The sequence below is a fragment of the Myotis lucifugus genome, unplaced genomic scaffold (assembly GCF_000147115.1).
Source record: "Myotis lucifugus unplaced genomic scaffold, Myoluc2.0 scaffold_237, whole genome shotgun sequence".
NCBI lineage: Eukaryota > Metazoa > Chordata > Mammalia > Chiroptera > Vespertilionidae > Myotis > Myotis lucifugus.
In genome coordinates this window covers 1,312,540-1,335,469 of record NW_005871285.1, presented here as the reverse complement: position 1 = coordinate 1,335,469, position 22,930 = coordinate 1,312,540, and the positions used below count along the sequence as shown (strand labels likewise).

Below are 22,930 nucleotides of genomic sequence, written 5' to 3'. Positions count from 1 at the left end.
GGAGTCCTGTGCTCCCAGGGATGCGATGGAGCTAGGCTCCCTTTTATTTCTTATTTCTTATTTTAAAATATGTTTTTATTGATTTTAAAGAAGGGAGAGAGAGAGTTAGAAACATCAATGAGAGAGAAACATCGATCAGCTGCCTCCTGCACACTCCCCACCGGGGATGTGCCCACAACCAAGGTACATGCCCTTGACCGGAATCGAACCTGGGACCTTTCAGTCCGCAGGCCGACGCTCTATCCACTGAGCCAAACGGGTTTTGGCAATATATATATTTTTAAATCTATGTGCAAGTGGACCCATGCAGTTCAAACCCTTGTTATTGAAGGGTCAACTCTAGTTTTACGTTCTTTTTTTTATTGAATTTATTGGGGTGACATTGGTTAATAAAATTATATAGGTTTCAGGTGTTCCAGTCTATATCATCTGTATATTGTAGTTTTATCTTCTTTCTAATTTTAGTACCATTTAATTCTTTCTCTTTTCTAGTGTTTTCTAGAACCTTCAGAGAAAATATTATATGATTTTTTTATGAATTAGAAAATATATTTTTTAAATTTTTAAAATTGATTTCAGAAAGGAAGGGAGAGAGAGATAGAAACATCAATGATGAGAAGCACTGATCAGCCACTTCCTGCACACCCCACAGTGGGCATTGAGCTCGCAACCAGGCATGTGCCCTGATCGGTAATCAAAACCGTGACCTCCTGGTTCATAGGTTGAGGCTTAACTATCGAGCCACGGTGGCTGGGCAGAAAATAATTTGTTTTGTCTCAATATTAACTAGATTGCTTCTGTTACTCTCCACTGAATCTGATGTGGCTTTTGGATGACAATATTTATAACTATATACAGTACACATATACACATGTAGGCCCACAATTTATTGCTAGTAACTTTCTAGTAAAAAATTCCATTAATCGAAATTTTCAGTTTTGATCTTATTTACCCTCTTTGTAGAATTCCCTGCTATTCTCCCTTGTCACCTATGGCCATACAACCTCCTGGGGCTAGTCAGATCTCTCTGACCATTCTTTACAGTGTCATTGGAGGGTTCTTTCTCTTTTATACATTGAGGGTTTTCCAGTGTTGTGTCTTGGACTCACTATTCTTCTCATTCTGTAATTTCTCCTTGAGAATCATATCTATTTTCAGGCCTTTCACTTCTGCATTTATTCTGATGATCCTAAATCTTTATACCTGGTGTGTTTTTATGCACTTATAATTAACTTTCCACCAGCCTTTTCAACTTGTTGGGGTCCAGCCCCAACAGGTCCAGGGGTTCCCCAAGGTGTCACTATTCTTCTCATTCTGTAATTTCTCCTTGAGAATCATATCTATTTTCAGGCCTTTCACTTCTGCATTTATTCTGATGATCCTAAATCTTTATACCTGGTGTGTTTTTATGTACTTAAAATTAACTTTCCACCAGCCTTTTCAACTTAAATGAATCACAGGCATTTTAAACCTACTCTTCATCTATCACACTTGTTTAAGGTCAGCAAATGTTTTTCTAAAGGGCCAGTAGTAAATAAAGCAAGCTTTGTGGGCCATACAGTCTCTGTCCTAACTTCCATTCTGCCATTGTGGTGTAAAAGAGCCATAGACAGTATGCAAATGAATGGGTCTGCATTCTAATAAAAATTTAATTACAGAATAGAAGGCTGACATGCAGGATGTAGCTTGCTGATGCCTGCATTGTTGATGTTGCTCATGCTTGGAATTTAGGTTTTATCTTTGACTTCTTCATCCTCACAGCCTGCACATCTCTAAATTTTGCAGATGACATTCTAAAAGTGTCCCAATATGTGCCCTAAACAAACACAATCTTGTACTCTTTCCATATTTCTTCTGGGTTCTGGAGGCTTGGTAATGCCTCCCCTACCTTCTACTTCTAGTCCAGCTGCCTTCCCCAATGTCCAGAGGAAAACCTCTAAAACCAAACAGGATTATGCCACTCCTATTTCTTTAAAATGCTCTTAATGACTCTTCATTGTCTAAAGCAGTGGTTCTCAACCTGTGGGTTGCCAACTTGTGGGTCGCAACCCCTTTGGGGGTCGAACGACCCTTTCACAGGGGTCACCTAAGACCATCAGAAAACACATATATAATTACATATTGTTTTTGTGATTAATCACTATGCTTTAATTATGTTCAATTTGTAACAATGAAAATACATCCTGCATATTAGATATTTACATTTCGATTCATCACAGTGGCAAAATTACAGTTATGAAGTTGCAACAGAAATAATTTTATGGTTGGGGGTCACCACAACATGAGGAACTGTATTAAAGGGTCGCGGCATTAGGAAGGTTGAGAACCACTGGAAGGGATGTTCACAAGTGAAGGCTTCCGAGCTGGCATAGAAGTCTCTTCAAATCATGGCTGTTGGTCTCCTCGCCGACATTGTTTCTTTTTCCTTTTTTTTGTCCCTTCCGATCCTTGGAGAAGCAAATTCCAGGGTAGATGGGGTTAGACATGTAGGAGGAATTCCCCGTGGAAGGAAAAGTGGGAGATAACCAGCAGAAATAGCCTGAGAGAGCTTGTTGACTGCAGTGCGGGCCAAACACTTGTGAAAGGCGAGCAAGAAAGACAGGATTGAGTGGGAAGCGCCTCAGCACAGTTTTGAGAAAGCCTCGGTCAGGCCAGTGGGGTGTGCAGAGCAGGAGTGGAGTTTGCCTGTTGGAGAAGTCTCCATGGGGCAGGAATGGCCTGCTTGTGCTCAGGGATTGACAGGGGCTGCCTGGGGGCACGTGTGACTCCTTGTGAAACTGTCATGCATCTACAAGTCCAGCAGTTGGAGAAAGTCAGGAAACTACACTCAAGTAGAAGATTCTCTCAAAGGAGAGTTGCTTGGGGAACCTCCATGGCACCGTACCCGTGGCTTCACACTTTACAATTCAGCTTCGGTAAACCTCTTGTAATACTCTTCTTCTACGGTGCTGTCTCTCACAGAGCTCCACGCACTGGCCTCCACTTCCTGTTCTGTCTTCATTGCCTCTTCCTGCTCCTGACTTTGCTTGGCCAACTGTTCTTCACTCTTGGAATCTTAGCTGAGGAGTAATCATCTCCAGAACAATTTCTTTACCTCCCACCTCCCAACTGTGCAAATTGCCATTACTTAGCCATTTCTTAACATCATCGGTATATTTTCCAAATTACAATTGGCTGTACGTGTTTCCGGTTTTGACTAGACAGTGAACTTTTAGAAATAAAGGATTATTCACTCTGTGCCTTCAAGACATCCGTAGTAACTGGTACCCATTTGTTGAATGAATGGCTGTACTTTCTGTTAGCCATTTGAAGGGCAAGATGATCCAGATGATAAACAAGAAGACAGTATGACAGATGGTACTTATGTCATTATGTTTGGTTTAAGAGAGTTTCATAGCTTTTTAAGTAATAAATATATATTTATAATTATATGTATTTATAATTCTGATTAATTAGGCTCATTTCCACTGAATGTGTGCAGTCTGATACAATGGGAGGCACATCGAGGTTCATGTCAAAAGGCTTGTGTGCAAATCCTGATGTCCTCATTTCTAGGCTGTATGCATCATTTGCCACTTCAATGAGATGGGAATAGTAATATCGAGGACACAGAATGGTGGACCTAGCACGCTGTTTGTACTGCATTCAACTTCTTGCTTTTGCAGAGGTCTGCCTGCTGCCTCCAGTTGTATCAGGGCCTGCGACAAGCATAACTCAATGTTCCGTGATTGTTCTGAACTCTTAGGTCATATAACTCTTTGCGGAGAGAACGGGTGATAGGTGTGATTTAACAATTGCACCTCCTGACAATTGCTTGTGCAGTGAGTACAGGTAAATGTATTATTCTGAGAAGTAGTTTTGAACTGTATGGTCTACTGATTTATTTCAAGGTAAAATTCTTATAGAGTTCAACAAGGGAAATAATGGGAAATCAGTTATGTAGGACTAGGGAGACCATTACAGGGCTGACTTGATGTCAGAATAGAATCCCAGCTTTCTTTGCGTGGGTAGGAATTATTGAGGCTGCTTTCTTTAAGGCCGTGCTTTCCAGTTGCCACTCCATAAATTGTAAGAATGAAAACTAATTTTTTTTTTTAAGTAAAGATGTTACTAAAATATGAGTAAAATTACAAAACACAAAATAGGCAGGTCAAAAAAGCAGAATGAAAACAGACAAGATAAAAAGATATTAAAGTAAGTTATTTTAAAAAAATAAAAAGATAACGTAAGAAATGTAGGCCCACAATTTTCAAATGAAGTAACCTGACAATATAAGATGGAGCTGAGAGATCAAAAAGATTAAACAACTTAAGGAGTTTTAAGAATGCAAACAAGAGACCTAGATATTGAAAATGTACAATCTCAGTGGGTTAAAATAAGTCAGTACAACATCAAATCCTCTCGCAGGAGCACAATTGCCATGAAGGAGAGGCAGGGAGCCTTGGCCTGTCCTTTCTGTTTGGTGCCTGCAGTCTCCTCAGTGACCAGGGAAGGACATTTTGATCAGGGGAGGGATGCGGCTGCTGCTTCGCCCGTTCCCGCCAGTAGAGGGCAGCCGCACAGAGGCGAGGCCCGGCTGAGCTGATTCAGGGAAAGGAGGGGATCTGTTTGCTGATCTCAAAGGACCCTGAAGTGTGGTAGCGAAGAGAACCTAATGAGGTGTTTATTTTTTAAGTCACTTCCGAATACTCTGCTTTGGCTTTTGTTCTCTGTATATCTTACTCAGGATTGAGCTTAGGAGTTTATTTGTTTTTCTACTAATTTAGCAACTGTAATCTTTTCCTCTAAGCTCCTGGCTTCATTTAGTTCTTCTATTTGCCTGACTCTGTCTGTTTTCTTGTTCCTTTTTCATATCCTAAAGCCTGTTTGAGATCTGGCAAGTTCTCTGAACACGCACGCACACACACACACACACACACACACCAACACCAACACCTCATATGCCCTCTCATACAAGGCACACACATACTTCCCCTTTTACACATTACACACAATCCAAACCCACCCACTTATAGGTGAATACACATAGGTGATCCATACTCCCACACAGACAGAAACACACACACACACACACACACACACACACACACTCTTACTGCCTGTTATCTTCATGCCTTCACTCTCCCCGGAGTGGCTTCTCCCCTCTAGACTTTCCCCTCCATCATTGCAAAGCTCCCCATCTCCAGCACAGATATAGATTGGAATATTGTAAATTTATTGTTTCTTTTCCAGGGAGAATTTTCAAAAAGCTTTTCCCCTGTGATCTATAAATAATTAATAACTCCATTAGAAACGTGATGAATAGTGTAACTTTTATGCGGAGATTTTTACGCCCAGTGTTTCAGTGCATTTACTTTCGTGACTGCCCCTGTGCCAGGCAAGGTGGGAAGCTCATTCCTCTGACACTGCAAGTTCTCTCTTGCAACATTTCCCAAAGTGTGTTCCTTAGGTTCTCCCTGATAGTGCATGCATTTTATATTTTTAAATTAATTAATTAATTAATTAATTTATTTATTTATTATTTGTTTCTGGCGCCCATGACCGGAATCAAACCTGGGACCCTTGGGTCCACAGGCCAACGCTCTATCCACTGAGCCAAACCAGTCAGGGCTCTATTTATTTTTTAAAATATATTTTTATTGACTTCAGAGAGGAAGGGAGAGGGAGAGAGAGATATAGAAACATCATTGATTAGATATAATCACTGATCAGCTGCCTCCTGCACACCTCACCCTGGGAATCAAGTCCACAACCTGGGTATATGCCCTGCCTGGGAATCAAACCGTGAATTCCTGGTTCATAGGTCAAACTCAACCACTGAGGCACACTGGCCAGGCAGTGCATGCATTTTAAAGTGCATGCATCTTTACACTCAAGTAGATTTGAGGAATGCTACAGTAAACTAACTTCTGTAATGCAGAGCTCCCCAAAGCATTTCATGTGATAATTTGCTCCAGGCCACGCAAGATCTCCAATGCATATTTGGTACAAAAACTTATTTTCTCATCAAAACATTACATCTCTAAGCTCAGTGTTCCATGGAAAATAATTTAGGAAATAATGTTCTAATGGCGGTAGTACATTTACCTCTATTCTGCAGAGAAACTGTTTTACAGGTGCCCTCATTGGAGAGTCCAAATTTACCTCAGTGTGTTTTCATCAGATTGGCACTTCTTTATATTTTTTGGTCCAAAATATAATAATCAGCCAATATATGGTTCTTTAGGGTCTCCTAAAAACCTCAAAACTGAACAAATAATTTTTATTATGCTTTACAGTAATATGAGTTTCTGTAAGAGAGTTCTTTGAAAATCAGTAACCTTTATAAAAGAACATAGTTCAATTATGTTTTATTCAAGTGTAGTTTATTTTTATTTTTAGAAAGATTGGAAAAGAGAGAGGAGGGGGAGAGAAAGAGAGAGCGATGGGGGAAGAGAGAGAGAGAGAGAAACATCAATGTGAGACACATCAACTGGTTGCCTCCCGCACGAGGCTCCACCGAGGCTGGGGAACATGCAACTGAGGTACATGTCCCCAGGAATCGAACCCATGATCCCTTCATCCATGGGCCAATGCTCCAACCACTGAGCCAAACAAACCAGAGCCAAGTGTATCTTTAGTTAGAATAACAGTACTTGTGCATATTACATGGTAACTAAAAGTATGAATGCAGCAACTGAAAAGCAGTAGAAATGAAGACAGAGAGAGTGAGAACAAGACAGAATTTTAAAGGTTCCTACTGGGAAGAGTCCTTGCAGATGCAGCTCTCGTACAGATAGCAGGTGTGGTGGGAGCACTGTGCTCCCTTCAGCTTTCCTTTGGGAATCTCAGCTGTAGTGTTTTACCCTGCAGACATCCACTGTCCTGAGGCCTTCCATGATTTGTTAGAATATTTGGAAGTTTACTAGGGCACAAGAGACAGGGTCTGAGTAACAGTATTCTGAGTTCAGTAAAATTCACCCTCTTTGTAAGATCCAAGAGAGTGTAAATGTGAAGATGGTCTTCATGCCAAAACCTGCACAGAACAGCTTCCCTCCTGTTTGCATGGCTTCGTGCATTGGCCCTCTAACCTGAAGAGGGAACTTGGACCAATAAGTAATTTCCTAGGAAATCCAAGAAAACCAGGAGACCATTACAGGCTAGAGGCAATTTGGTTAGTTTCCTTGAAGTAAACCTCAGGCCTGGGCTGTGTTTAGTGGGTGCTTCTTTTTTCTAAGTTGTCACTTGCTTGAACTCATTCCTCAGGAGTTCATAGTCTTTGTGCTGAAAAGAGCTCCCTGTTATGGAGATTTACATTTTACCAGGAATTAGAGACTCAGATGCCTCAAGCACAACTTCCAGGAAATATCTTAGGGTGCTCTGGAGAGGTAAGGCAAGCCTTCCCAGAGCACAGAGCCCAGACTGTAATGACTAAGCAGTTATTTTATATTGCATTTGGAAAAAAAAATCACACAAGTGTCTTTTACTCTCTCCACTCTCTTTTTTAGCACTAAGCGCTCTAGTAAGTGCACATACTAGGTATTGAGCAAAGGTATGGCTACCAACTCTCAGTTTCTTTTCTATTATACTAGAGGCCCGATGCACGGAATATGTGCATGAGTAGGGTCCCTAGGCCTGGCCAGCGATCAGGGCCGATCTGTGGGGCAGCCAGCGGGGCGATTGGGAGGCCCCCACTGGCACCTGCCTTGGCCAGCCTGGGCCTACAGGCTGGGGGCAGCTCCTGCATTGAGCGTCTGCCCCCTGGTGGTCAGTGCACGTCATAGTGACCGGTTGTTCTGCTGTTCAGTGGATTTGTATATTAGGCTTTTATTATATAGAATTTGTAGGTAAGGTAAATAGTTTCATATATATGTAATATACATGGGATATAAATATATATATGTAAATTTGATGAATATTTAAGGGATAATGAATATCAAAGGAAACAGTAATGGAATGGCAATCCCACCATAGATCCTAGGACTGGAAGACCGTTTTCTCCATCACCACCATGCTGGTCCTTGGACCTCTGAGTGTGCTCATCCAGTGAAGATGAGCATATTCCTCCTGCAGCGGGCCATTCCACTTTGGTTAACCTTGTTCCTTGTTTTGAGCAGAAAGGGGGTCCCTGGTGGAAACCAGCCATTGGACAAAGTCAGCTTTGCCTCTGTTTCATGCCTTTACGTATCATACACTTCCTCAGTCTCTACTCCTTGATCGGCAGAGAGTGATATTCAGGTTGTGCTCCTATCCCTCTGGCTGTGTTTTCTACTTATTTGGTTCTTCTCCTTCAGCAGACCCTTGGAAATTGGTATTAACTGGGCCTTCTTTGGCCTGCCCCTCTTGTTCTATTTGCTTTACTAGTAAGCCATTTGCTACCGTATGTCCAAATCTCCCGGGCAATTCCCAGATCCTTATTCAGGCTTATACATCTCCTGAATTCTGGATGCATATTTCTGTCCACGTGTGGACATCTCTATCTACACATTTCCAGACTCATCAAGGGCAAAGCTAAGCTTAAATCCTCTATGACACCTTCCTTTAAGGCAGTGGTTCTCAACCTTCCTAATGCTGCGACCCTTTAATACAGTTCCTCATGTTGTGACCCAACCATAAAATTATTTTCGTTGCTACTTCATAACTGTAATGTTGCTACTGTTATGAATCCTAATGTAAATATCTGATATGCAGGATGTATTTAGGCAACCCCTGTGAAAGGGTCGTTCGACCCCCAAAGGGGTCGCGACCCACAGGTTGAGAACTGCTGCTTTAAGGTAACATCTATTTCCCCCTTTATCTAAGCTTCTTCAGAACATGTTAGTATCTCTGTCAGGGCTCTGTCAGTAAACTGTGACAAATAACACACACACACACACACACACAGATCCTTTTGTTGAGCACTAGTTTTTTATACAAAAGATATTAGTTCCTAGTGGAATGCACCCTGTGCCAAATGTGCCTATTGGATGCTGTTTGCCCAGTTTCCAAAGGCATCTGCCATAGGGTGCTCCACTTCTCAGAAGGTGGTGTGATATGTACAGCAGTCATCAGATGCATCCCAACTTGTTAGTTACATATCATGTTCTTGCTCCGGGGCCCTCACATCTTCCCCTGTCCCCCAAGAGCTGCTTGAAATGGCCTTTCCTTGAAGGCTACACATTCTTTAAAAAATGCCAAGCCACTGTCCCCATCTCATTTGAAAATGTCACTTGAGATAGCCTTTGCCAAGAACACATGCGTCAAACAATGTTTCTCCCCGGGGATTAGATTTAGGGCACGCCGCCTTCCAGAAAGCTGCTACTTTGTCAAGGCCACCTGCGGATTTGTCCAGGGGACCGGCTTCTTCTCCACGGAGAGTCTTGTCCTGGCCTCAGATATTTCTGGTGCAGAAAACAGGGGGCGAAGGCAGTCGCTCTCCTCGGCTGATTATTTCTCTTACTGTACTGCTTTCAGAATAAGATCATCCTGGACCCCATGACGTTCAGCGAGGCCAGGTTCCGGCCGTCCCTGGAGGAGAGGCTGGAGAGCATCATCAGCGGGGCCGCGCTCATGGCCGACTCCTCCTGCACCCGGGACGACCGGCGCGAGAGGATCGTGGCCGAGTGCAACGCCGTGCGCCAGGCGCTCCAGGACCTGCTCAGCGAGTACATGAACAACGTAAGTCCTGGGCCACCCGCGCTCACGTCGCTGGGGGGCTCCCGTGCGCGATCTGGTGGCTCTTGGAAAGCAGGCACAGTGTGAACAGAGGACAGGTGCTCCCCAAAGATAGTCGGGGGAAACCAGAGAACGGCTCTGGGGGCGCCTGATGTCCTCTCAAGATGCATTTTGGTATGGAAGTGATTAGTGGAGAGGAAAATCATTTTAGGGAAACTCTGGCTTTTTCCTTTAGTGATTTCTGGGCTCCTATAGCAGCTGGCCTTTGATTGAGGTAAAGTTTCCATTGGTGAAAGCAGATGGTTGATGGAAATCACCGAAGAGACCCTGAAGTCCTCTTTTACAAAAAGCACGGTCAAAGCTAAGGATAGCCACCGATGCTAATCTTCCACCCTAAGAGGCATTAATAGGTGTCATAGGGTTTAAATGCTTCTGTGCACTTGGGCAAGGTGGAAATGTTCCAGCAGGAGAGTTATTGATTCGTCGGGCGATTAGAAATTCTTATGCGAGGGAGGCTCCAAATTTTCCAACGGGTGACAATAGTGTCTGCTTGTGTTGCAGCTCAGATAAAAGCTGGCTTCTCCTCCAGTTATACAGTGCGTCCGTTCCTGTACAATGAAAACTATAAAAAGGAGATGAAATCCATATTCTTTGCTCTGAAAGCCACTGAATCATGTCTGTATTGATTTGCTACATTCATTCAGCTGGTGTGATGTTGTTGATGCCCAGAACTTGCCACCGTGAAAGACCTCACGTTCCTTCTGTGCTGGACTCCCAGGTGTGAGAGAATTTAGGGGAAAATGAAGGTGAGGTGAGGTCTTTACATCACACGTTAAAGGCAGGCCCTGTGTAGGGGTCAGATAGGGAACAGGGACAATGAAAATCTGCTCTCAGCCTTGGAGGCCAGCCTGTATCCTGTTGGGACACTCGGAGGCAATTTGGAGACAAAGCCACCAGCCATGGGTAGGAGCGCTGCTGCTCCTGTGGGCTCCCCAGAGGACTTGGAGCCAGGAAACAAAGCGATGTAGAATGTCTTGCAAACTAAAAAAACAACAACAAAAATCTGTGGGGTTTTTTTCATGACGACCCTTCAGATTCTTTGATTTTGGAAGACTTGCTCATTTTCAGGACACGAAGAATAGGTGTGGCTGCCTCCCGTGGTACCCAGTGGCTAATGAGGGGTTCTCTGTAGGGCGCTGGATGGCCAGCACGCTCTGCGATGGGAGCCCACAGTGCTATGCAGGGGAAAGCTGGGAATGTTGCTCACTGCTGTCTCCCACCTTGAGTGAGTCTTTGGAATAGCAGATTTAACGAGAAAAGAATGCTTATAGAAGCTGGTACTCGATTTGTTGTTGCTTTTACTAGAATAGCAACAGGCTAATGACTTGTATGTGGAATGTGGTTTTATATTAACACATGCTGGTAATTTCTATCAAAGAAGAATCGTTGCCAAAGACAGAAGTAGAAACAGAAGGGATCTCACTGCCGGTTAAGAGCTCAGTGTAAATGAGTCAGAGGAAAAGGGTGTTCCAGGGAACGGAGATGACAGAATGTGATTCAGGAAGAGTCGGTCAATATGCGACTTGTGATTTCCAGTTCAGGGTCTAGAATCCTGCCAACCAGAGTTGTTTGTTTCAGTGTAAACTCATTCAGATCAGCAGAGCGGACGGATTTTTGTGTTTTGTGGACTCCGGTTACTTGTCTTTTTTGTGGTTCAGAAATATTTTGTATTTTTATTGAAAACTTGGTTTCTACTTTGATATGGTTAAAGACAATACATAGGTGGGTTTAGTGCTAGGTTTCCAAGTGTGCAAATTCTATTCACATTAAAGCATCAAGATCAAAGGCTGAAATAAAACACCTCCTACTGACTTTTATATAAACTGTGTAAAATCTACTTGAACTTCACACTTCGGTGATTTTAAGGTTGAATTGGACGTGACTAGACAAGCTCCATAATCCCTATCCAGTACCTTCATTTCTTACTGCCACAATGTCAATTTATATTTATTTTGATACAGCATCATATATTTATATAAAACATATACCTATCTGTGTCCTGACTGAAAAGTCTGTTGATATTAACAGCAACCAATAAATTAGTCAGCTGTGCCTAGGCTGTTACAAGGTATTTCTTTTTCAGTATGATAAGCTCTGAGAATAAAGGTACTGTCAAATTGTCACCCTGTAGATTTTCATCTTGCTGTCCTAGACAGTATCATTAGGATAAAGAAGACATTAGATTGAGAAAAATAAAAATAAAAATGGACACAACTGACACTTCTGGATTCTAAAACTCTCCTGATGAGCCCCTGATGAAGATTTAGCCTATGATAGCTTCACTTATAGGTGAAGCTATTCTCAAACCATATACATGCAAGTGGTATGGAGTGAAGGGAGAGGGAGGCTGGGGAGAGGAGCTGTGTACTCAGTGATTTAGGAAAAGGAAGTCTGCCTGGGGGCATGAGCCCATGGTCTCTAGCCACATAAGTTACACTGAACTCAATGGGATTTCAGTTGTGGGTTAGATATTTTCACTAAGGTGTGTTTGAATGAATGAACGAGTGCGTGTGTGTGTGTGTGTGTGTGTGTGTGTGTGTGATTTGAAGATGTAACAAAAGCTGCGCACTTGAAAGAGACTGTGGTATAAAACAGAGGGCTGGGTGAACAGAAGCACATAGCAAAAATTATGATTGGAATGTAGCCATGCTGGAAGAGACTGTTGGAATCGTTGCAGGCAAGGCCTGGTTGGCCTTAATTTGTTTCATCAAGTTTATAATGTATCTCAAAGTGAGAAGAGTCCTAAAAATAACCTCTGCTTAACTAGAAAGTCATTATTGTATATATGTGGAAGCTAATGGGCAGAGAGCGACTCCTCTTCCAAACGAAGTGTGGCTGTTGGACTGTTATGCCAAGTACTATGAGTAGTTGCAAATGGTAATGGAGACATAATCTTTTCTCTGGAATTTATCATTTTATACAGCTTTTTTTTCTGTGGCAGTAAAACTCTTTTTTTCATCACACACACACACACACACACACACACACAATATTAAAAATGACCCCATGATAAGAAACAATTAAACATGTTATTTTATTGATTAAACTTCTGTGGTGGATTCAAATTTAGAAGATTGTAGTCATTCAACAAATATGGATTGTTTGCTTGGCTGTTTTGTGCCAGGCATTGTTCTAGGATCCTGGAGACACAGAAGGGAGCAAAATAGATGAAGTTATCTGATCTCATGGGGCTTACACTCTAGTTGAGGGAGACAGGCAATAAATAACTCATTTGAGCAAGAGTGAAACAGGGAAATATAAAACCTGGAGACAAAAAGTGTGGGTACAGATAAAAGTAGATGGCCTGGGAAGGGTTCATTGAGAAGAAGACATTCGGTCAGAGATCTTTGGGACATGAAGGAGCGCACGGTGAGACACCTTCATGTGAGAAGAGCACCCAGATGTTTGAGGAACCTCATGTGGCTATTGCAAGTGAGTGGAGAGTTGTGGGAAATGGGATCTGCAAGGTTTCAAGGTGTCAGGCTGAGCTCCATTGTGTGGAATCTGACTTTTACTTGCCATTGGGAGTGTTGGGCAGAGAATGCCGTGCCTTAGGTGTTGAAGGCAGGGCCTAGGAGCGCAAGGGGTAAACAAGCAAGAGGGCAGACGGGGAGACACTGGAACTATTCCTGAGAGGAGGGTGTCTGGGGGCAGCGGTAGCAGTAGAAGTGCTCAAATTCCCACTCGATTTGGAACAATTTGCTTAAAAAGCAGCCAGTGAGAAGAACGTGTCTGTTGTATGAACACAAAATGGACATGGGAGTGTGGAGGACAGTTGCAGCGGTCTTGGTCACGCTAATACGGTATCTTCAGTTGGTATCTTCATTGGGTTTTGATGGCACGGAAAATTCTGATTTACTGGGATGTAGTAACAATTTGTAAATAGCACACTTGGAAATGCCTGGACACTCCACCACACAGATTACATTTGACAAGGGAGTTAAGTGGGGAAAAAAAGTTTCTAAGTTGTATCATCATAAATATCCAAGTATGGATCACATTCTTATAGATATAAAAGACTAGACAAATGTAATACTTATACTAAGGCCTAAAGCTAGCTGTAGAAAGTTTTCCTTGCCTTCCTCATTTGCACCTTTTCTTGTAAGAACAATAAGGAGATGCACCCAGTGGTCGACAAACTGCGGCTCGCGAGCCACACGCGGCTCTTTGGCCCCTTGAGTGTGGCTCTTCCACAAAATACCACGTGCAGGTGCGCACGTACAGTGTGATTGAAACTTCGTGGCCCATGTGCAGAAGTCAGTATTTTGTGGAAGAGCCACACTCAAGGGGCCAAAGAGCCACATGTGGCTCGCGAGCCGCAGTTTGCCGACCACTGCCTGTTACTTCCTTGTTAACTAGTCACTGTTGGGCCTCCGGGACATGTGAGGAGCAGATCTGCCTGGACCTTGTGTGTGGAGCTGTGCAGCCCGGTTCAGTGTTCTCTGCATAGACACTGAGCGTTTCTCGGGGTTACTTTTTAAAGATTCATGCAGAACTACAATGTTCTCAGACAAATGTACAATTGAAGTTTACCCGTTTGCACAGTGATGGCAGAGAATCAGGTGGTCTTAAGTGATGACTGGCTGGTCTCTGCTGTGTAAAAATGTGGCAGGTTATTTTTTTATTGTATTTTTATAAATAATAGAGTGGTCTATTTTTCAAAATATATTAAATCCAACTTTTTTCAAACCACTTGAAGCACATCAGTGAATTTCTGGAGACCATTTGTAAACCACTAGTATAAAGCACAGGTTAAAAGCACATGAAGACAAATCGATGTGGAAACACACATACACACACACGTTATAAGTGCCTGAAGGGCCATTGTCATAGCCTTTGCTACGAAGTGGAATTCAATATACAGGGAGTTTCTGATGGATATGATTTGTGAGGGTTGAGGTCCCTCCAGCCTAGTTCTGGGGCTCCCCCCACACCAAGGCTCCAGCAAAGGACACCATGTGAATAACACGTGAAGTGACACCCAGGGCTGGGGGAGCTCTGAAAATAGTGAGCTTTCACACTTTTTATTTGTTTCTTTAATGGTCAAAAGAAACATATGTTCATTGAAAAGGACAAGACCATGAAGTAAGAAGAAAAACTCGTTCATAATCTCCTCCCCTAAAGATAATCCTTGTTAATGATTTTGTATAGCTTTCTAATGCTTTTAAACTTATATGACTCATCCATTTATACACAACCACACACGTGTCCATTATGCCTTGAGTTTCAAGAAAGCGAACTCGTTGTAAGTGGTGTTTTGTAAGCTGTTTCCTTCACTTAATGTATTGTGAATATGCTACCATTTTAATAAACATGCTCTAACCTTATGTTCACTGGCTACATAGCATTTTATTATGTAAATATGTGGTCATTCATTTAGAAGCAGTTCATTTGGAGAGAATTTTTACAGAAGGGTGTTGGAACAGCCGTGCAGGGAAGGCCCGGCTGGCTGGCGGTGCCGATTCAGACCTGAGGCGCGACCCAGGAACTGAGCGACCACACAGCTCTGCAGCTCAGATGCTGTAAGAGGGGATCTCTGAAAACGCTGTGCAATGAAAATTTCATTATGTGAAGAACTATTTAATGCCTCGGGCCCTCCTTAAAACTCTCTCATGTGGACTTGTCTGTCGTCTATTGATTTTCTATATAAATTTGGTTTTCATTTACCGGAATTTCTCTAAGTGGACTATAAGTAGTACTGCCAAGAGGGGTCCAGAACAAGTTATTCACAAGTGGGTTTGATGTAGGGTCCCAGAGAAAGCATAGAAAGCTTAGGAAAGGAGTGTCATCAGAAAGATAATTTTGGCCTGGCCAGCATGGCTCAGTGGTTGAGCGTCAGCCTATGAACCAGGAGGTCACGGTTTTATTCCAGGTCAGGGCTCATGCCTGGGTTGCGGATTCAATCCCCGGTATGGGGCTTGCAGGAGGCAGTTGATCAATGATTCTCGCGCATCATTGATATTTCTATCTCTCTCTCCCTCTCCCTTCTTCTCTGAAATCAATAAAAATATACTTTAAAAAATAGAAAAATAACTTTGTTATAGAAATAATTATATTGCCAATTTCTCCCGGACAGGAAGATAGGAGAAAGACTGAAAAGTGGTTATCACTGGAGAATAAAGCTAATTATTGGTTAAGCATAAAATTTGTTTCCAGTATTATCCAGTATTTCTCTACTTTCTATTAAGGTGTAAAAGAGGGGGTGAAACTCACAAATGTCAGTTCAGCTAATAATAAGCTTCTCTATTAAAACTTTTAGTTTAAAACAGAATACCAAGTAATGTTTTAAAAACACTTGTGGGCCATAGAGGTGTAAATGTTGCCCAGACCTGCCCAGACCGACCCTCCACTTTAAGGGGGAATTAAGGGTTGTCTTAATAGGATTGGTAGCTTCATTCAAGGGTAAGATTTCTAATATCCCATATTTGGTGGCTGCGGTGGGAAAGTTTTCCTTGCCTTCCTCATTTGCACCTTTTCTTATCACTCTTTCTACTCTTGCCCTTCAAATATGGTCAGTGCCCTCATCTCTATTAATGTTGAGCTTCAAATTCACCTGTGCAAGTATGCTTCTCCTATAAAACCTTTGCTCCACAAAGATGGTTTTCAAATTCCTTTTTAATTGGCCTTTCTTACTGAGGCCTTGAAACAGTACAGTGAGGTTACCAACCCTTTCTCTGAGCTCTAAAACTGTCCTTTGAATCCACTCTCCCTGGGTAATATGGGTGGGAGGGGAAGTCTTTGGGTTCTGCATGGCATTTGCATCCTTGAATTATGGCACTTGGAATCCACTTGCTGGCATTTCCAGGCAGTTGTCAGTGTGACTCCCAGAGGTACCCAGGGATCAGTATAGAGTCATGCAACATCTTATGTTTTTCTTATCTCCCTTCTTATGTTATTTATTGCACTTCCTTTCTAATGGTGTTCCATTGAGTTTGCTGTCATGAGATCTCAGAAAGCCAAGGGCGTGGTATGGATGGGTATGCTGGGAGGCACGGACTCAGGCCCAGGTGGTGGAGGATGTCCAGCCCTACTGGCAGGACACATTCCCTGGGGAGGGGAGGATAATGAGGGTGAGAGTATGAGAGAGATTATGCCAGCATCAAGCATCCCTCAGAGCATGAGGGTGCCGTGCGAGGCTCCAGGAGGAGATCCAGACTGGCAGGTGGTTGGTGGCATCGGGGTCATCTGGACACAGCATCCGCGGTAGCTGCAGAGCACAGGTGTAGGTGGCATCCAGGGCCCATGGGAACACGACAGATCTCCTGGGTCTTAAAGAACCCAAGATGGTACACTTATCCTGGTGAGGGACTGAGGCCCTTTGAAAAGTAAATCATGCCGTACGCATGGTTGCTATTACTTATTATCAGCTTGTGACATACAGTTAAATGACTTAAAGGATTCCAGGATGGATGGGTCTAACTAGATTTGTTTCCCTTGGATGGTCAAGGTCAATTCTCAATGCAATCTCACATTCCAGCGGCTTGGCCAGGAAAAGTCCTTTCTATATAAACTTCCCCAGGTTGGGTTTTGTTTAGCAGAGTTATAAGCCTGTGTTTTTAGTCAGCCGTACCCAAGTTCAAATAGCAGTCTTATCCCTTGTTATTCGCATAACCTTAGGCAAGGTGTGCCTGGATTGGGCTGGTCCCCTGCTGGTCCCTGAACAGCAGGGGTCCTCAAACTTTTTAAACAGGGGGCCAGTTCACTGTCCCTCAGACCGTTGGAGGGCCGGACTATAGTTTAAAAAAAACTATGAACAAATTCCTATGCACACTGCACATATCTTATTTTGAAGTAAAAAAACAAAACGGGAACAAATACAATATTTGTATTTGCATGTGGCCTGCAGGCCATAGTTTGAGGACCCCTGCTGAACAGGAATGCATCTGGCTGGGTGACCCTGCCTGGATGAATACTGTGAGCACAACTATTGCCAAAGCCAGGAAACAAACAAATGAAAGTCCTTATAAAACGAGCCAGTTTTTAGAGAACTTGGAGAAAACTGAATGAAACCAGAAAAGTAAACAACAGGAGGACCAGGCCCTTCAGCTGTTAGAAGTCGGATACAGAGCAGCATGTCTGAGTTAGTAGATAAGATGCCTTCCTTTTCCCGGTCCCTCAGGCTTTGGAGAGACAAAAGCCAGGTTCTCCATTAAACTGGTTATCTCTCATGGCGACCTGGTGGTTGGATATCACTCACCTTCTCCACAATGGACTACTGTAAGGAACTCTTCTTGGTGATGGAAAGAAACCAATTTATCAAATGAAACGGGAGGTGAAAGTAAAAACCAGCCTTAACAACAAAATCAAGTCCCATACTTAGAATTCCAGCTAAGAATTCTCTCCTTTTCCAAGACACCCCTTCACAGAGTCCTTGAAAGTTGTTTCTGAAACCTACAAGGTCAATCAATATGATGAGGAAGAGGAAGTAGTGTCTGAAGACAGTTAGGAGCTGTCTGTGACAGTCCGTGAGCAGGGGTGTTGACAGAGCTGACTGCCCAGTCATCAGATTTGGCCATCCCAGGTAAGACAGCCCGGACAGCACCATCCATCAATTGATCTTCTTTGAAGAGCCTTCCTGGTACTTCAAGGAAGACCTCCCGGAACTGTCCGGGAGAGCAGGAGGCTGCACTCCACCATCACACTCAGGAGTCTGGATAGACCTTTTCTTTGTGTTTCCAAGGGACGTGGGAAACCCAGAACTCTGGATTGCTTGTCTTGACTGGGTTGTGCCAAGATAAGCTCAGAGGCCTTTTTGCTCGGGTCTCCTGCTGCCTTGAATCCATCCTGAAAAGTCTCCTTTGTTTCATGTCCGAAACTGTTGCACTCTAAGGACTAAGTGTTTCACCAGTGGAGATGCCTCCCTGTGCTTCACACACACCCAGCTCTTTGCTGATGCAGCGACTTTGCCCTTCCCATCCATCTGACAGAGCGTTCTTTCTCAAACCTTGCATGGATGGCTCCTTCTCTTCAGTCTCAGCTCAAAGATGTTGCTCTTAATCACATCAGTGTATTGATTTATGTTCTAGCCCCAGCCAACCTCCAGAATTACATCATCTCTTTGTTTGTGTTTGTTATGTCTGCTCCTCCACTGAAATTTAAACTCTCATGAGACAGATCTTATCTTGCTCACAATCCCCAGGATCTAGAGTAGCTAGTCTGGGACAGTAAATAAGTATTTTTGGAATGGATACATGAATTCCCTCTCATTCTTCAATAATGATCATGCCAATAATAGGAGGAGGAGGTAGAGGAGGAGGAATAAACAGAAGGACAGCAACATAACCCATATGTTTTTAGTTTATTGAGTTCCGTGTTTTGGAACAAAATGATTCACTTTTTTTTTCCTGTTCTACTACCTAGATAAAACTGTAGGTAAATTAGCTAAGGTACCTCATGTGAGTCTTTATGACTCACTTTGAAGTACCCAGACATTTCCCTATAGTTAAAGCTATATGCTGAAGCCCTGGCAGAGGCACACATCAATTCTTTCTAGAAAGGCCTAAAATAATCTGAATAACTCTTGGTAGAGACAAAAATAATTTGAAACATGTCACTTGCTTGCTTTTCAGATCAAAGAGCTCCCTCTGGCAGCTCAATCTAGATTCTGCCATTGCCTGGTGCTTCCTCCAGGCTGAGCTGTTTGGGCGGGACTTTCAGGGGAAGTATATGAGGGGCTGGGAGCTGCCGGGTCATTTTCAGTTCTGTAGAATTCTGCAGGCTCAACTGAGAACTTTAGAAATCACTTAACTCATCACTTCCTAAAAGGCATGAAAGAGTTTTGTGTATGTACCAAAGAGATAAATTAACAGAAGCAAAGAGTCGACATATAGCTGTTAAAAATTAGACACTGTCACACTGGCCATGTCTAATTTGGCTCAGTAGATAGAGTGTCATCCGGAGGACTGACAAAGGCAATTCTGGTCAAGGGCACGTACCTTGGTTGCAGGCTTGATCCCTGGTCCTGGTTAGGGTGTGTGTGGGAAGCAACCAGTCCATGTGTCTCTCTCACATTGATGTTTCTCTCTGTCTGTCTCTCCCCCTCCCTTCCACTCTCTCTAAAAATCAATGGAAAAATATCCTTGAATGAGGATCAACAAAAACAAAAAAAAAATAGGCACTGTCCCCCGAGGCCAAACTCAGACTCCAGAATTACACAGGGGGCTGATCCTCTAAGTGTAGCAAGCAATTTCTCCAAGCAGGCAGGTTAGGGAACGCCTGATGTAATAAGTCGGTGCATCAAATCCAGAGTTGTTAATTCAGTCTAGCATGGGTTTAAAATGGGTTGTGGTTTGTTTGTTTTGTGAATGGGGATAAATACTTTTGTAAGAAAGCGTCAAGTGAAATCTCTCTCGGGAAGTCTTCCTAAGCTGTAGATGCCTTACCCTGGACACTCAAGTGTTCAGAGGAGACTTGGGAAGCTGGGGGGGCTAATCTCTTCTTTGAACGCCTTAGAAATATACTAGTACAAGCAAATCTGAACCACCATCTCCCCCGTAATCTGTTAATTGAAGGGTAGCTGTTCTTTTACAAAGCTCACCTCCCTCAAACACACCTCTTCCTACACGTCTACTCCCCCATTTGTGCAAAGACAATTTATCATCCTTGGAAGGACTGCTCTCAGTAAGTGCCAGGACTGGAATAGTCAGTCTCACAGATTATTTTAAATGCCCTTTCCTAACAGCTTAATTGCTGACTTCAATTTCTACTAATTCTGCAGGTTTGGCTGCAGCTGACAGATTTATAGCATCAATCCAGAGCTTTGCCTTGAGCAGCTCACCCCTTGAATTGAGCTTTTGTTCAGGGTTCTTTTGGTGACTGTTCTAGGGTACTGTTTTCCAGAGGAAGCTGCATTTTGACTGATTTCCCTTGGGATTTTAAAAAATTAGTTAACTTATTTATTGATTTCAGAGAGGAAGGGAGAAGGAGAGAGAGATAGAAACATCAATGATGAGAGAGAATCATTGATTGTCTGCCCCCTGCATACCTCCTACTGGGGATCGAGCTCTTAACCTGGGCATGTGCCCTGACCGGGAATCAAACCCGTGACCTCCTGGTTCCTAGGTCAACGATCAACCACTGAGCCATGCCCGCTGGCCTCCCTTGGGATTCTTAAATCTGTCTAGGTATCAGAACCACATAGGAGATTTTGAAGAACCTATACTGTAGGCCTCACCAATTCTCAAACAGCAGAATCCCCAGGGACTGAGCTTGCGTATCTGTATGTTATTAGCAAGTTTCCCAAGGAATTCTCATGCCTCCAGCCCTCTACCAGCCTTGGACGAGGCCAGCCTTGAGTCAACAGCATTAGATTCAGAGACACATGCCAGAATTTTCCTTTTCTTCGGTTTCCTCAATAGCATTTTCAAAGTGTTATTTATTATTATTATTTATCTTCATCCTCCAAATCATCTTCCCCCAACCCCTCTGCCAGGGAACCAGGAGGAACCTTGCAGGGATTTATTTCCATTTCCTTCCTCTTTCTCCCCTAAAATGCCTCGGGAACACAACAGTGATTGGCATTCTATGTGGATTTCATCTCAGTAAAAAGAAGAAGGAGAAGAAGACAACATCAGCCTATTTATTATTCGGTCTGCACACTTGGGGGTTAGGAGGCATCCGTTACGTGTTCAGCAGTCTGGTGGCTAATTTCACACTTTTGATCCTTGCTAAATAGATACACAAATCTTTTGGGAAAGATGGTTTTTTTTCTATATCCATGAGGCATTCACAAATAAAAAATATTCTCTGAACTTCATCTTATCATAGATATTGCATCTTTTTTTTCACCATTGGCCTAATTTTATGCTCTTATCTCTTCTATTTGTTCCCTTTCCCTATTAGTTTTGCTTCCAGCATTGGTAGAATCTATAAAACATATCCCTTCTTTATTTCTACTTTATTTTTTAGTTTTTAGGTGTTTTGTGTTTTTTTTAGGATCTTAAAGAACCACTATTTATTTTTCCTAAGGCCTCTGATTTCAGGCCCTTTAGATGAAAACAAGCAACAAGGTATCTGCAAATTATCAAATGGCTAAGGACATAGTCAGGATAACAACTGGAACTCAAATTGGAACCCAGGTCTTTTGGTTTATTTTATTTTTTTCCCATTACTTTATATACTACTAGAGGCCTGATGCATGAAATTCATGCAAGAGTAAGCCTTCCTTCCCCTGGCTGCCAGCACCGGCTTCCCTCTGGCACCAGGGACCTGGGCTTCCCTTGGAGCCCCGGCTTCGTCTGGAAGGTCGCCTGGAAGGATGTCCGGTCTAATTAGCATATTACTCTTTTATTATTATAGATATTTTAGTGGACTTAGATACAACATGCTTCTATTCTCCATTTAAATCCTACATCTCTTCCCTAATATTTCTTTTGATCCCTCAAGGTTAGCTACATAGTATTCTGGACAAATCTTCCCCCTTTTGCAAGCATCTCTACATCCTAGTAGAACCCTTTAAAAATCCTAATAGGAAGCAGACAACAGTGACCTTATGGTGGACAGCCACCAGAATTCTGCAATGAGGGCCCCAAATGACCCTTTGTTGGCAGGAGTAGGGCATTAGAAGAGCAGACAACTGCATCTGATGTTCTCAGCAGTGCAGACCCTCCTGGCTCCTGGCTCCTGGCTCCTGGCTCCAAGTAGAGGCTGCCAGTCTTCTAGGAGACAGCAGTAGGGGCCATAACCACAGCAGCCAGCACTGGTGTGCCAGCTTTCCTGCAACCGCCCAGGTGTTCAGAGCCGTGGCTCTGCTCTTGACTCTCCATGTCTGTCCAAAGACCTGCCTTTACCCTTTTCTGAAAATAAACCTTTAGTTGCCTGTTGGATTAGGAGACAGCATCTGGGGGTCTAACTGCTTTTAAAACATTATTGATTTTAGAGAGAGAGGAACGTGGATCGGCTACCTCCTGCCTGCACACCCCGTACTGGGGATCCAGCCCACAACCTGGGCATGTGCCCTGACCAGAAATCTAACCCGGGACCTTTTGGCGCTTGGGACAGCAGCCAACCAACTGAGCCACACCAGCCAGGGCTCTAGCTGCTTTTTAAGTGAAGTTTCAAGAAAGCATCTCATTTTTGTTTTGTTTGGTTTTGTTTTAATATGTTTTTATTTATTTTTAGAGGAAATGAGAGGGATAGAAAGATATAAACATCAATGAGAGAGGGCAACATTATCGACTGGCTGCCTCCTGCACGCCCGGGCATGTGCCCTGACTGGGAATCGAACCAGCAACCTCCT

The 22,930-nt window shown here is 43.1% G+C and overlaps 1 protein-coding gene across 7 annotated transcripts in view; it reads left to right on the top strand.

The window, feature by feature from the left end:
- CTNNA2 (catenin alpha 2) overlaps positions 1-22,930 on the top strand; it is a 962,766-nt gene that overhangs the window by 236,704 nt on the left and 703,132 nt on the right. For all 7 annotated transcript variants that reach the window (XM_006098480.1, XM_023762210.1, XM_023762215.1 and 4 more), the window contains exon 6: positions 9,433-9,636. In XM_006098480.1, the coding sequence (XP_006098542.1) occupies positions 9,433-9,636 (204 nt within the window). The remainder of the gene's footprint in view (positions 1-9,432; positions 9,637-22,930) is intronic.